Source organism: Lithobates pipiens, unplaced genomic scaffold (assembly GCF_037356315.1).
Source record: "Lithobates pipiens isolate NorthernLeopardFrog02 unplaced genomic scaffold, aLitPip1_a1.2 Scaffold_3, whole genome shotgun sequence".
NCBI classification, from domain to species: Eukaryota; Metazoa; Chordata; class Amphibia; order Anura; family Ranidae; genus Lithobates; species Lithobates pipiens.
Genome location: NW_027507790.1, coordinates 132917571 through 132933863, shown reverse-complemented (window position 1 = coordinate 132933863; position 16293 = coordinate 132917571). Strand labels below are relative to the sequence as shown.

The window sequence follows — 16293 nt, the reverse complement described above, 5'->3', positions numbered from 1 at the left end:
TTTGGAGTTCTGGCTATCACAGCTGCAAGAGCATCTAAAAGCAGGCACTCCTAGGGCTGAGCTATTAAAGACCTTTCCTATCCTCTTTAAGGCCACAAGTTTTATCTCTGATGCCTCCACTGATTCAGTGAAATTTACGGCTAAAACGGCCGCACAATTCAGTGGCAGCTAGAAGAGCGGTATGGATGAAGACATGGGGTGGTTACACAAGCGAGATTTGGACGCCGTGTCATGTCCCTTTTACAGGGGATTTGGTCTTTGGCCCTAAATTAGATACCACCTTAGAAAGGACGGCAGACAGGAAGAAGACTTTTCCCATCAAAAAGAAAGATTTTCCAAGAAAAATTTTTCGTCCCTTAAGGAACCCGCCAAAGGGGAGGAGTTCAAGCCTAAAAAGGCAATGGACAGGTCAAAAAGGGAAGGGAAAAGGGGGCTTTCTTTTTAGCCGCCCCAGTCAGGCCCCTAAGCCCCAGTGACATCAGGCTCCCTGTGGGGGGAAGGTTATCGAGCTTTCTTCCACAATGGGAGAAGATAACCTCAAACAAGGGTAAGAGAGGGTATGCGCTAGAGTTTCACAGCTGCCCTCCCTCACAATTTCTTGTAACAAAGCTCCCGAGCCATTCAGAGAAGGCCAGGGCTTTACCTTTGTTGGGGGAAATGGTGGATCAAGAGGTATTGACACCAGTCCCCATTCAGGAGCAGGGGGACGGTTTTTACTCATATATTTGTGGTAAAAAAGCCATCCGGAAGTTCAGACTGATTATGGACCTCCGCCCTCGGAATCTCTACAAGATTTAGTCGATCTATTCAATAAAGAATCTCCTCCAGAAGGGGGTATTTATGGCTACCCTGGATTTAAGGGACGCCTATCTGCATATACCTATAAGGAAGGAATGCCAGAAATTTCTTCGCATGGCTATTCAGATAGATGCAAAGATTTATCATTTTCAGTGCAGAGCTCTTCCATTCGGACTGTCAGCCTCCCCGAGAATCTTTACCAAAGTTCTCGGGGAAGCACTAGTTCCATTAAGGCTTCAGTCGGTCTCGATCTTTCCATATCTAGACGACTTACTGCTGACTGCCCACTCAGAGAAAAAGCTCTCTCGGGACTTAGTTAACACAGCTCAGTCTGGGACAGCTGGGATGGATTATCAATCGGGAAAAATCCAAGACTGTTCCTACTCAGGAGATCCTATTCCTAGGCTACAAAGTCAGCTCAGTGGAGCAGACGATGGTACTACCGGAGGAAAAGATTTTGAACCTATGGCGCAGAATCTCTTTTCTCCAAACCTCTTCCAAGTGCACAGTAAGAGATCATGTCAGTGCTAGGCCTCATGATGGCAGCCATTCCAGCTGTGCAATGGGCCAGGTTCCATCAAAGAGACCTCCAGGGTTTCTTGCTAGATCACTTGAAGGGCAAGGAATTGGAGGAAGAGGTATCAATTGCCAGAAAAGTAAAGCAGTCCCTCTGGTGGAAGGACGCAGGGAACCTAAACAAGGGGGTTCTCTGGGTATTGCCCATCACCTCTACTCTGACCACAGATGCGAGCAGTTGGGGAGCTCATCTCAACTCAGACTGGGCCCAGGGCCGGTGGACTCGGGAGGAGAGGCTTCTCTCCTCCAATTGGAAGGAGTTAGCGGCAATCCTCAGGGCTATATTGGCTTTCCAGATCTTGCTACAGGGTCATCTACAGGTCCGCTCAGACTATGAGGGCTGTAGACTATCTAAACAAACGAGGTACCAGAAGTCCTCGTTTAATGTCAGTGGCCGGGCACATTTTTCAGTGGGCAGAGTCCAATCTAAAATCCATTTCTGCGATTCATTTGAAGGGGGAGATGAACTGCACTGCGGACTTCTTGAGTCGACAACAAGTTTTGAATCAAGAATGGTCGCTACATCCAGAAGTTTTCAATCTAATAGTAACTCACTGGGGAAGGCCAGTAGTGGATCTTTTTGCAAACAGGTTGAATGCAAAAATCCAACATTTTTGCTCTCTATGCCCAGAGGATCGCCCTTTGGCAGTAGATGCTTTACAAACTCCATGGTCTTTCAGCCTGGCATATGCATTTCCGCCACTCCACCTTATCCCAAGGGTTCTAGCAAAGTTCCTTGTGGAGGAGACTTGCTTAATCCTTGTGGCACCATATTGGCCCAAAAGGCCATGGTTTACAACACTGCTGCAGCTGTCGGACCAGCCTCCACTGAGACTTCCCTGCAGACGAGATCTCCTGTCGCAGGGACCTCTTTTTCACCCTCAGGTAACCTTGTTGAGCCTCTCGGCGTGGTTACTGAGGAGGAAATCTTGAGAAGTAAGGGTCTGACGGATAGGGTGATTCAGACCCTGTTAGAGTAGAAAACCAACTACCAGGGCTATATATAGGAAAGTCTGGAGAAAATTCAATAGTTGGTTGGACAACTGTGGGAGGAAGGGCATGCACACAGCCGATATCCTTCAGTTCTTACAAGAGGGGGTAGACAAGGGGTTAACCACTAGTACTATCAAGGTTCAGATAGCTGCCTTAAGTGTGTACTTAGAAAGACGTTTGCAAGAAGATCCTTTCATTTCTAGGTTTTGTAAAGCAATCTCTAGACGTAAACCAGTCAGAGTCAACCAAACTCCTTCCTGGGATTTAGCTGTCGTTCTGAAAGCTTTCTTAGGATCTCCTTTCGAACCTATATCAGAGTCCTCTCTAAGGCCGCGTACACACGGGCGGACTGTTCGTCCAACTTTGTCCGCTGAACAGTGTTTCAGCGGACAGTCCGCTCGTGTGTGGGCTTCAGCGGACAGTTTCAGCGGACAGTCTGACGAACAAAGTTTTTCGGAATTTCCGTAAGACTGTCCGCTGAAACTTGGTTTGAGCGAACAGTCCGCTCGTGTGTAGGCTTGTTCGGCAAACTAAGTCTCGCGCATGCTCAGAAAGAATTTACACGGCGAAGGTTGCATTGCAGTGTATCGGACGCCGAATTTCTCGTCCCGTCGTACGTGCCGTTCACGTCATCGCGCAAGTTTTCAGCGGACTGTTCGTTCGTCGTGTGTGGTCAAGTCCGCTCATGCTAATTTTGAGCGGACTGTTTGTCAAACTGTTTGACGAACAAAGTTGGGCGAACAGTCCGCCCGTGTGTACGCGGCCTAAGATTTCACATTCAAGACAGTCCTGTTGGTAGCAATCACTTCAGCCCATAGGGTTAGTGAGATGCAAGCTTTTTCTATAAGAGAACCGTTCCTACAGATCTTGGAAGATAGAGTGATTCTAAAGACAGACCCTGGGTTCTTGCCAATAGTGGCATCTAAATTTCACAGGTTGCAGGACATCGTCCTTCTTTCTTTCTGTCAGAATGCATCAAATAAGGAGGAAACCTTTCATTTGTTGGATGTTAAACGTTGTATTTTAGAATACAAGTAACAAGTCCGTTTAGAATCTCAGATTCCCTCTTCGTCCTCTTTTCAGGTCAACGCAAAGGACAGAAGGCCTCAAAAGCCACCATAGCTAGGTGGATCAGGTTAGCTATAGCAGAAGGTTATAGAGCAATGAACAAAGGCTCTCCTGGGGGTGTTAGGGCCCATTCCACAAGGGCATTGGTGGCTTCCTGGGCAGAAAGGGCTGGTGCTACCCCGGAGCAAATTTGTAAGGCAGCCACGTGGTCAAGCTTTTCCACCTTTACAAAACATTATCGACTGGATCTAATGTCCAATCAGGATCAGGCTTTTGGGAGGAAAGTCCTCCAGGCCGTGGTCCCACCCTAATCTGGTGAGTACTTGGGGATCCTCTCAAGGGCTGTCCTGGAAGACAACTGGGGAAAACTGGAGTTAGTACTCACCGGTAACTCCTTTTCCAGTGGTCTTCCAGGACAGCACGATCCCACCCTTTATTTTTCTCATAAGTTTAATACAATAACGATATTGTTTGTTGTGGTTATGTTGTTGTTTTTTTTTTTTTTTTTACAGTTCCATCCTTCGGTTCTTGGTAAATGACTGACCAGGGCCCTGAAGGTCCGCCTTTTGAACTGATTGGCAATGTGTTTCCTGTGACGATTGGAGGGACTCCATCTCTCAAGGGAGTTACCGGTGAGTACTAACTCCAGTTTTTTTTGCTAATGGTGGCCATACACTACACAATCTGTACAATCTCCCTTAGGTTTACCAAATATATATGTTAGGAGGGCACACCTAATCCCACCCATCAATCTATATTCACTCAGACAGGCCCTTGCATTACATAGTTGATGGAAGATCTAAATGAGATTGCACAATCAGGTCGTATAGATAACTTGCTGTGCACTGATACTACTAACCCATTCTGGTTGGTGCTTCCATTGTTATGTACATGTCGCAACTTTGTTGTACCATCTTTAAAGTAGAACACTTAAACTTTGGGAAAAAAAAAGTTACAATTTATTATTTCTTACAGACCCATTGCAGTCTTTAATCCTCTCGAACAAGAGCGTTTGTCTGTGGTTTCTGTGTACGTTAGTTCTCCAAAAGTTAAGGTGATGGATGCAGCAGGGAAATCTGTGAAAGCCCAGATCAGTGCAGTATGGGATGAAGCCACTGTGGTTTCTCAGGACACTTATCAGGTATGGTTTTTTTTTTTTTTTGTTCACGATTGCAGTCAAATTCAATAAGTTGACAAATCTTGTTTAGTAGGCCAATACGCAGTGGGGGATCTTTACTAAAACTGATGCACACAGAATCTAGTGCAACTGTGCATGGTAAGTAATTTTCTAGATTTTATTGTCAAAGCTCAATTGACCAAGCTGACGTTGGTTCTTATACACAGCTGCACCAGATTCTGTGTGTACTCCTTTTAGTAAATCTCCGCCATACCGCCAGTACATTGTTCTTGAGCAAAGGAGCATGAAGCAGTTAAGAGTACATGATATATTTTATATACAGTTGTGCTCATAAGTTTACATATCCTGGCATCATTTGATTTCTTGGCCATTTTTGAGAGAATATGAATAACACAAAAACATTTATTTCACTCGTGGTTGGTGTTTGGCTGAAGCCATTTATTAATCAACTATGTTTACTCTTTTTAAACCATAATGGCAACAAAAACTACTCAAATGACCCTGATCAAAAGTTTACATACCCTGGTGATTTTGGCCTAATAACATTCACACAAGTTAACACAAAGGGGTTTGAATGACTATTAAAGGTAACCATCCTGTGATCTGTTTGCTTGTAATTAGTGTGTGTGTGTGTATAAAAGGTCAGTGAGTTGCTGTACTCCTGACAAACCCTTGCATCCTTTCATCCAGTGTTGTACTGACGTTTCTGGATTCTGAGACATGGGGAAAGCAAAAGAATTGTCAAAGGATCTGCGGGAAAAGGTTGTTGGACTGTATAAAACGGGAAAGGGATATAAAAAAAGATATCCAAGGAATTGAGCATGCCAATCAGCAGTGTTCAAACTTTAATCAAGGAATGGAAAATAAGGAGTTCTGTTGAAACCAAATCACGGTCAGGTAGAGAAACTAAAATTTCAGCCACAACTGTCAGGAAAATTGTTCGGGATGCAAAGAAAAAAAACACAAATTTCTGTGAAATACAAGACTCTCTGAAAACATGTGGTGTGGCTGTTTCAAGATGCACAATAAGGAGGCACTTGAAGAAAGATGGTCTGCATGGTTGAGTCGCCAGAAGAAAGGCATTACTACGGAAATGCCAAAAAGTATCCTGCTTACAATATGCCAAACGACACAGACACGCCTTAAACCTTCTGCGACAAAGTCATTTGGAGTGATGAAACCAAAATTAAGCTTTTTGGCCACAACCATAAATGCTACATTTGCAAAGGAGTCAACAAGGCCTATGATGAAAGGTACAGAGGTGGATCGCTGATGTTTTGGGGATGTGTGAGCTACAAAGGCACAGGAAATTCGGTCAAAATTGTTGGCGAGATTAATGCAGTATCTTATCAAAAAAATGCTGAAAGGAACATTTGCATACATCAGCCAGGAAGCTGTGCATGGGATGTACTTGAACATTCCAACATGACAATGTTTCAAAACACAAGGCCAAATTGACCTGTCATTTGGCTACAGCAGAATAAAGTGAAGATTCTGGAGTGGCCATCTCGGTCTCCTGACCTCAGTATCATTGAGCCACTCTGGTGAGATCTCAAACATGCAGTTCATGCTCGACAGCCCAAGAATTTACAGGGACTGGAGGCTTTATGCCAAGGGGAATGGGCAGCTTTACCATCTGAGAAGATGAAGAGCCTTATCCACAAATGCCACAAGACTTCAAGCTGTCATTGATGTTAAAGGGTGCACTACACAGTATTAAGAACTAGGGTATGTAAACTTTTGATCAGGGTCATTTGGGTAGTTTTTTGCCATTATGATTTAAAGAGAAAACGCAGTTGATTGATAATAAATGGCTTCAGTCAAACACTAACCATGAGTGAAAGAAAACTTTGTGTTATTCATATTCTCTGAAAAATGGCCAAGAAAACATAACTTCTACCAGGGTATGTAAACTTCTGGGCACAACTGTAGATATACCGTATATACTCGAGTATAAGCCGAGTTTTTCAGTCCACTTTTTGGGCTGAAAAAAGCCGCCTCGGCTTATACTCGAGTCACTGAAATTTTTGCCGGAGATGGAGGAGAAAAAGGGGCGGGGCCATGCCGCTGGCTGACGCTGGTGAATGGCCTGTAAGTGTACCGCTCAACACCATCCCCTCTGCTCTGCTCTCCCTCCCTGTCCAGTTTTTTTTTTTTGTTCCTCGATGTGCTGTATGGCTGCAGTGGCGCGGGGGGACTCTTTCTTCTATTTCGGGTGCGGAGGAATACATCCTCTGCACCCGCTCCGCACTCCTCAGCATTAGGCTGGTCACCGCAGTGGGGGGACTCTTTCTGCTATTTCGGGCGCGGATGAATACATCCTCTGCACCAGCGCCGCACACCGCTCAGCATTAGGTTACTCACTGTGTGCTGCGGAGTGATATCCGATCCAATCCTCTCTCTCTCTCTCTCTATCTCTACACACTATAACAAGAAGCAGAGAGAGCAGGGGCCGGGCGATCCAGTCATTTTTAAGTTGAGGTGAGCGGCAAAAAAAAAAAATGAAACTGACCTGCTTTTGTAGACCTTATTCTATCTACCGTATATTGATTAGAATCCTGTAATTTTTTTTATCTTAAGCAATATTGTACTTTAAGGCTGGGTTCACACTGCAGAGGTTACGAGAACCGGATGTGATTCGCACTGCACTGCAGTGCAAATCACATGCGATCTCTGTGCGATGCAAGTTCAGCCATACAGATAGTATGGCTGAATTGGCATCGCATCCGACCCAAACTCGCACAGGACCCTTTTTTTGGTCCGCAGCAGAATCGGATCGCATGGGTGTTCACACCATGCGATCCGATTCCTGTCCGAGTTTGCAGATCGCACTGCGATATGCGAACTGATCTGGGGGTGTCATTAACATTTCACTGACACTCCCAGCAGTTCGCATAGGGCAGTGTGAAGTGCCGCTGGGAGGTATGCGATGCGGGAACCTGCTGCGGATTGACGGCGTTCCCGCATCGCTGCAGTGTGAACCCAGCCTAAAGTGCAATTACCGGTATTACCGTAAAATTATGTTTCAAAAGGCTGGGTTCACACCGGAGCGATGCGGGAATGCCGCAAATCCACGGCGGGTTCCCGCATCGCATACCTCCCAGCGGCACTTCACACTGCCCTATGCGAACTGCTGGGAGTGTCAGTGAAATGTTAATGACACCCCCAGATCAGTTCGCATATCGCAGTGCGATCTGCACACTCGCACAGGAATCGGATCGCATGGTGTGAACACCCATGCGATCCGATTCTGCTGCGGACCAAAAAAAGGGTCCTGTGCGAGTTTGGGGCGGGTGCGATGCGAATTCAGCCATACTATCTGTATGGCTGAACTCGCATCGCACAGAGATCGGATGTGATTTTGCACTGCAGTGCGGTGCGAATGACATCCGGTTCTCGTAGCCACAGCAGTGTGAACCCAGCCTTAATGAGTTCTAGCACATGTAAACACAAAAGAATACCGGTACCCTTTTTTTTTTTTGTTAAATATAAAAGATGTTGCACCGAGTGGTGAATAGATACGGTACCTACCGTACCATGCTTTAAAACGATGCCCACCTGTGGAATGGCAGCACACTTCGGTAAATTTATATTATCCATAGACGGCGCCGGGGTCTGGGGAGGGGAAATGGGTGGGGCCAGGGTGGAGCTGAAGGGGGCCCCGTCAGGTAGGCTGTACGGGGCCCCATGATATAAAGTTATTGTTGATACCATATTGTTTTATTGACCCTCTTTACACTTTTATATTTTTTTACAGAGATAGTTTACTGTTTTTCTTTGAAATAAATATTCAAAAACATTATTGGTATCTATTTTTATTTTTGAAATTTACCGGTAGCTGCTGCATTTCCCACCCTAGGCTTATACTCGAGTCAATAACTTTTTCCAGTTTTTTGTGGTAAAAGTAGGTGCCTCGGCTTATATTCGGGTCGGCCTATACTCGAGTATATACGGTACATTGCTGACTTATATAGATACACATTACTGCCTTATTAAGGTGGGCTGCTCCCTCAGATCCTGCAGAAGATCATGGCACATGCATAGTTTACTAGTTAGAAAAAGGAAAAAGTTAATCTAGTTCAATCAATAGAAAAAGCAAACAAATAGAAAATTTCCATATACACAATCCTATAACCTCCCTCATCACTGGCTGCATGAACGTAAAAAAAAAAAAAAAACCTTCAGACTTTACAGCTACTTTAAGTCTATGATCTATCCGAACACCCAGATTCTTCTTCACCATTGACTCCCCAAGTTGTAAGTGATGGCAGCAACACCTCTCAAGTTGAGACAAGGCCGCAAAAAGCTGGCAAAGCGTAACCCCCAATTGCAAAAAAGTTGGGCCAGGGCCATGTTTACCACAATGTAGCATCCCTCTTCTCCGTAAACACGCTGTAAAAGTCTGTTTGTTTCTTTTCTTAAAATGGTAAATTTTTCAGCTTAATCACTTACTGGACCGCACTGACGGGGTGGCACTGGTAGGCAACACTGATGGGCATTAGTGGGCACTGGCATATTTTGGGCACCGATACCCCTGGTGGCCATGGGAGGGCATACCTGGTCAGCCATGTGTGGTGGGCATCCCTGGTGTGGGGGCAATCAGCAATCAACAGTTAACGCAGATCTCCCCCCCCCCCCCGTCGAGAGAGCTGCCGGTCGACTGACGCACTGCACCACCGATCACTTTGCTGCGTGCCCCCCAGGCAGTTATCCTGCTGGATGTCATATGACGCCCAGTCAGGATAACTGAACAACTGCCTGGCCGTCATTTTGCTATAGGCCTGGCAGACGTGATTAACCACTTCAATAGCAGGCACTTGGACACCTTCCTGCCCAAGCCAATTTTCAGCTTTCAGCGCTGTCGCAATTTGAATTACAATTGAGCAGTCATGCTACACTGTACCCAAACAGTTTTTTTTATTGTTTTGTTCCACAAATAGAGCTTTATTTTGGTGGCATTTTATCACCTCTGCGATTTTTATTTTTTGCGCAACAAATAAAGACCAAACATTTTGGGAAAAAAACAAGTTTTTTCTTTTTCAGTTACTTTTTTTGTAAATAAGTATGTTCTTCTTCAATGACGGACATTGATATGGCTGCACTGACAGCCATTGATAAGGTGGCAATAACAGGCACTGATAGGTACCGATGTGTGGCATTGCTAGGCATTCCTGTTTTGTAATGTGCCAGTCAGTGCCCATTTGTGGGCACTGGCATATTTTTTTACATGTGGATGGCCATGGGGGGTGTACCTGGCCATCCACATGCCGGGGGGCTTCCCTGGTGGTCTAGTGTGGGCATCTGAGTGGGGGGGGGGGGCTGCGCTGATGAACAATTAGCGCAGACACCCCCCCCCCGTCAAAAGAGCTGCCGTTCGGCTCTCCTCTACTCACGTCTGCCAGACGCGAGTGCAGAAAAACGATCAACGGCTCTTCCTGTTTACATCGTGATCAGCTGTGATTGGACACGGCTGATCATATCATAAAGAGCCTCCGCCAGAGGCTCTTTACCAAGATCGGTGTAGCGGTGTGTCAGACTGACACAACGCACCACCGATCGCTGAGATGCGCACTCCCACGGGCACGCGGCGGCTGTTATCCTGAAGGGCATCATATGACACCCAGTCCAAATAACTGAACCACTGCCCACCTGTCATTCTGCTATAGGCTGGGTGGGAAGTGGTTAAACATTTGATATGTTTTCTATTTTCTTTATAAAATTATGGCTTTATGTGGTTTGAAATTCATTGCATTCTCTTTTTATGTACCGTATATACTCGAGTATAGGCCGACCCGAATATAAGCCGAGGCCCCCAATTTACCCCCAAAAAACTGGAAAACTTATTGACTCGTGTATAAGCCGAGGGTGAGACATGGCTGTCCATCCCTGTGTGTCCGTCCATCCCTGTGTGTGTGTCCGTCCATCCATCCCTGTGTGTGTGTCCGTCCATCCATCCATCCCTGTGTGTGTATCCATCCATCCATCCATCCCTGTGTGTGTGTGTGTGTGTGTATTCATCCATCCATCCATCCCTGTGTGTGTGTGTGTGTGTGTGTATCCATCCATCCATCCATCCATCCCTGTGTGTGTGTGTGTGTGTGTGTGTCCGTGTCCGTGTCCGTGTCCGTGCAGCCTTGTGTGTGTGTGTCCAGCCTACCTGCGTCCCGAGCCGCCGTCGTCCCGAGCCGCCGTCGTCCCGAGCCTCCTCTGTCCCGTGCCTCCTCTGTCCCGTGCCTCCTCTGTCCCGTGCCTCCTCTGTCCCGTGCCTCCTCTGTCCCGTGCCTCCTCTGTCCCGTGCCTCCTCTGTCCCGTGCCTCCTCTGTCCCGTGCCTCCTCTGTCCCGTGCCTCCTCTGTCCCGTGCCTCCTCTGTCCCGTGCCTCCTCTGTCCCGTGCCTCCTCTGTCCCGTGCCTCCTCTGTCCCGTGCCTCCTCTGTCCCGTGCCTCCTCTGTCCCGTGCCTCCTCTGTCCCGTGCCTCCTCTGTCCCGTGCCTCCTCTGTCCCGTGCCTCCTCTGTCCCGTGCCTCCTCTGTCCCGTGCCTCCTCTGTCCCGTGCCTCCTCCGTCCCGTGTCGTGCCGATGGATCGCCGCTCCAGGATCGCCGCTCTTCTCGGCGGCCATTCTACAATTCAAAAGCCGCGCCTCCTTCTCCGCCTCCGCCTGTGATAGGCGGAACACTCAATTTCCCAGCAGCCTGTGTTCCGCCTATCACGGACATCCTCTCATACTCGTCCGTAGTATGAGAATGAACGGATGTCCGTGATAGGCGGAACACTGACTGCTGGGAAATTCAGTGTTCCGCCTATCACAGGCGGAGGCGGAGAAGGAGGCGCGGCTTTTGAATTTTAATGTCCGCCGTCTGTCTGCTCGATACGCTGATCGAGCAGTCAGACAGCGGTGACTCGAGTATAAGCCGAGGGGGCACTTTCAGCCTCAAAAAAGAGGCTGAAAATCTCGGCTTATACTCAAGTATATACGGTATATTGTACACAGCATCCCAACTTTTTGGGAATTGGGGTTGTATATCGTTTGTAAATATGTTAGAGTCCCTACACAGAACTTTGGAGCACACCACTAGTATGAATCATTTAATTTCTACACTGAAATTGTTTTTAGCCTGATTTTTTTATTTTTATTTTTCTATCCGTTTACAAATTTAATTTTCTAAGCTTATAGACTTTTTAAAATATTAGCCATGTGTGGGGAACTGTGTCAAATGTTATGCAAAATCCAAGTGTACTATAGCCACAGAACCTCCTTTGTCTAAGTTTTTGCTTACTTATAATAGAAAACAGATTTGTTTTACAATTTTTTTTTTTTTTTTAATTCATGCTGACTACTGCTTATAATAAAATAAAAAAATATGTGTGTGTATATATGTATACACACACACATTTTTTTATTTTATTATAAGTAGTAGTCAGCTAGAATTAAAAACAAAAAAAATAATTGTAAAACAAATCTGTTTTCTATTATAAGTAAGCAAAACCTTATAAGTCTATAAGCTTAGAAAATTACATTTGTAAACGGATAGAAAAAATAAATAGGCTAAAAACCATTATATATATATATTATTATAGTAATATATATCTTTTTTTTTTTTCTTTTATATAAAACTCTCCTGTACTCTACCTAACTGTAAAAGGCAAACTCCATCTTATGTACCATGTTACACCCATATTTAGGGTGTTACTTGGTGTACGTGCCTCTTTTGCACCCTCCGACCACATGTGACCCTTCTGCCACCACAGCAGACAGACAAACTTCTACCCTGTTTCCCCTAAAATAAGACCTAGCGTGATTGTCGACGATGGCTGCAATATGAGCCCTACCCCCCAAATAAGCCCTAGTTAAAGTCCTTCTATGTCTTATTCTCAGGGTAGGGCTTATTTTCGGGGAAAGAGGGTGGGGTTTATTTGGGGGGTAGGGCTTATATTGCAGCCATCACCGACACTTATTTTAGGGGAAACGGGGTAGTTCTCAATGGAATACAAGAACAGTGATCACTTCACTGATGGCTCATTGACACTACCCCCTGCTCAGTTATTGAAAGTCAATTCCATGGAGCTGGAGGAAAAGTCTATAGGAACAGCATTGCAGGAAACTGGCAGTGCACCCGCAATCCAGTGATTGCGTGTGCAATGCTTTGAAAACCACATAAATGAACATTTTATTTTTTTCTGCCAAAATGTGTGCATTGATTTTTGTTTTTGTTTTTTAAACTGTACTTATTCAAGTCTGATCCTTTTTAAATATAGGCACCTCAGGCTTTCTACCAAGGAATTAAAAACGATGACTTTGTCTTTTGTCCCCCTTTTTCTCTTTGTACTTGTTTTCTTTTCTTTGTTCCCATCAATTTTCCCCATCCCTTTACCCTTACTGTTGCTCTCTCCCCTTCTGTGTGTACACATTCAGCTCAGAAGCCCCTCCCTTGTAATTTCATTGCTGCTATTATTATTATTCAGGAATTATATAGTGCCAACAGTTTACGCAGCACTTTACAACATGAGGGCCGACAATACAATTCAATACAGGCAGAATCAGAGGGCCTTGCTCATTAGAGCTTGCAATATAGAAGGGAGAATCAGGTGAAAAGGTAATAACTGTGGGGGATGAACTAATGGAGACAATCAAAATGCAGTTAAATGTGGGTAGCATAGGTTTCTCTGAAGAGTAAGGTTTTCAGAGATAGTCTAAAAGCGAATTGAGTAGGAGCTAATCGGACAGGTTGGGGTAAGGAGTTCCATAGGATTGGGGGCTCTGGAAAAGTCCTGGAGGCGAGGAAAGGAGGAGGTGACAAGGGAGCTAGAGAGCAGGAGGTCTTGAGAGGAACGAAGAGAATGATTAGGTTGGTATTTTGAGACTAGGCTAGTAATGTAGCTGGTGGAAAAATTGTGGATGGCTTTGAAAGTTAGTATTTTGAATTGGTTGGGTGAGCAGGAACCAGTGGAGAGATCGACGGAGAGGAGTAGCAGACACAGAGCGATTGGTAAGGTGGATGAGTCTGGCAGCAGCATTTATGATGGATTGAAGTGGAGCTAGCCTATGTAGAGGTAAGCCAATGAGTAGAAAGTTGCAGTAGTCGAGGCGAGAGATGACCAGGGAGTGAATTAAGAGCTTTCTTGTGTCATTGGTTAGAAAGGGGCATATTTTGGAGGAGTTGAGGCAGCAAGATTTGGACAGTCACAAAAATATATAGTATACCGTATCCGTACCCTAATTACCCCGCATATACTATATTGACAGCGCTAAAACAAAAAAGGGAAAATAATCAAAAAATAAAATATAATAAATATATAGAGGATAAAATATAATAAATATATGGAGGATAATAATTCAGTGTCTAAAAAAAGTCACTAGCAAGTGTCCATAATATCTCCAAACATATATGACTCAATATTCAATTGAGCTATCACACTTTGGAAAAAAGTTCAGAAAAGAAGATCCATCTCCGAAGAAGAAAACACCAGTGTGCGAAGGGTCTGACGGCCGGTGACACCCCTTATGGTAATTCACTCACCAGAACCCAAAGGGTTAACAGGCACTTCACTACGGCTGTAGAAGTAGTCCCACTAGTGTCCCTCCGGAAAATCGTCTTATCAGAACACCATAGGTTCCTCTCTCTCGGGCTCCCTGCTCTCTCACCGATAAGAGTTCACTTAATTCTCATTCACAGCCCCAGATCCACATATAGAAAACAATAAAATATAGATTCCATAGTGCAACACAGCTTGGTTACCCGGGACCCGCCGTGGAAGCTGAGGCAGTATTCGACCAAACGCGCTCAGGACTGCGGTGAGACCACCTCGTTATCACTGCAAGTGACATTTTAAATGTGACATTTTGCTGTGCACATTGTGTACGTATGATTTTAAGCGCATGAGTGTTTTTAATGAATAAAGCTGTGTTGCACTATGGAATCTATATTTTATTGTTTTCTATATGTGGATCTGGGGCTGTGAATGAGAATTAAGTGAACTCTTATCGGTGAGAGAGCAGGGAGCCCGAGAGAGAGGAACCTATGGTGTTCTGATAAGACGATTTTCCGGAGGGACACTAGTGGGACTACTTCTACAGCCGTAGTGAAGTGCCTGTTAACCCTTTGGGTTCTGGTGAGTGAATTACCATAAGGGGTGTCACCGGCCGTCAGACCCTTCGCACACTGGTGTTTTCTTCTTCGGAGATGGATCTTCTTTTCTGAACTTTTTTCCAAAGTGTGATAGCTCAATTGAATATTGAGTCATATATGTTTGGAGATATTATGGACACTTGCTAGTGACTTTTTTTAGACACTGAATTATTATCCTCCATATATTTATTATATTTTATCCTCTATATATTTATTATATTTTATTTTTTGATTATTTTCCCTTTTTTGTTTTAGCGCTGTCAATATAATATATGCGGGGTAATTAGGGTACGGATACGGTATACTATATATTTTTGTGATTTGTCCTTTTGTATGATAGCAGCTTGTTAGGGTGAGTTTTGACTTACTGCATAGGGCGCTGGGATCATTGTTTGTCACTTTCAATATTTTGTGTGCACATTCCAGTGATACTAGTACTTGTAAGATTTGGACAGTGATTGGAGATGAAGCTTAACCACTTCAGCCCCGCAGGATTTGGCTGGCCAAAGACCAGAACACTTTTTGCGATTCGGCACTGCGACACTTTAACTGACAATTGCACAATCGTGCGCCATGGCTCCCAAACAAAATTGATGTCCTTTTTTTCCCCACAAATAGCTTTCTTTTGGTGGTATTTGATCACCTGCGGTTTTTATTTTTTGCGCTATTAAACAAAAAAGAGCAACAATTTTGGAAAAACACATTTTGTACTTTTTGCTATAATAAATATCCCCCAAAAATATATAAAAAAAAATACTTTTTCCCCCCTCCGTTTAGGCCAATATGTATTCTTCTACATATTTTTGGTTAAAAGAAATCACAATAAGTGTTTGGTTTGCGCAAAAGTTATAGCGTCTACAAAATAGGGGATAGATTTATGCCATTTTTATTAAAAAAAATGTTTTACTAGTAATGACGGCGATCAGTGATTTTTATCCTGACTCCGACATTATGGTGGACACATCGGACACTTTTGGTGCTATTTTGGGACCATTCACATTTATACAGTGATCAGCTTGATTAAAAATGCATTATTGTGTAAATGTGACTGGCAGTGAAGGTATTAACGCTAGGTGGCGCTGTAGGGGTTAAGTGTGCCCTAGAGAGTGCTTCTAACTGTGGGGGGGGGGGGGAGCTGTGTGTGACACATCACTGATCAGTGCTCCCGATTACAGGGTGTCGAACTCACGGTGCTCACGGCGTGGGGGCGCGCCCGCTAGCCAAACTTCATGAGATCACATACAATAACGTGATTTTGTAGAGCCTGCCTGCCACAGTAAAACTGACGGTTTGTCCGCAAGAGGTTAAAGTGTTCAGAGTCCAGTGCTACACCTAGGACCTTGGCATGTGGATATGGGGCTGATAGCTGTGTCATCGATTTTGACAGAAAGATCAGGGGTAGGGGCACGTGATGGAGGAAAAATTATAAGTTCGGTTTTGGATAGTTTGAGGAAGTGATGCGACATCCAGACTGATATGTCTGTTAGTAAATTAGTGATGTGAGGAGACTGAGGGAGTGAGCTGAAGGGTAGAGAAACAGATTTGTGTGTCAGTGTAGAGATGGTATTTGAAGCTATGGGAGGCTATCGGCTA

At 44.8% G+C, this 16293-nt stretch overlaps 1 protein-coding gene across 1 annotated transcript in view; it reads left to right on the top strand.

Annotated features, from left to right (window-relative positions):
• The window catches only part of MAN2A1 (mannosidase alpha class 2A member 1), a 215037-nt gene that overhangs the window by 131052 nt on the left and 67692 nt on the right, over nt 1-16293 (top strand). Inside the window, exon 13 of the mRNA XM_077462300.1 lies at nt 4411-4576. Coding sequence (XP_077318426.1) covers nt 4411-4576 — 166 coding nt within the window. The remainder of the gene's footprint in view (nt 1-4410; nt 4577-16293) is intronic.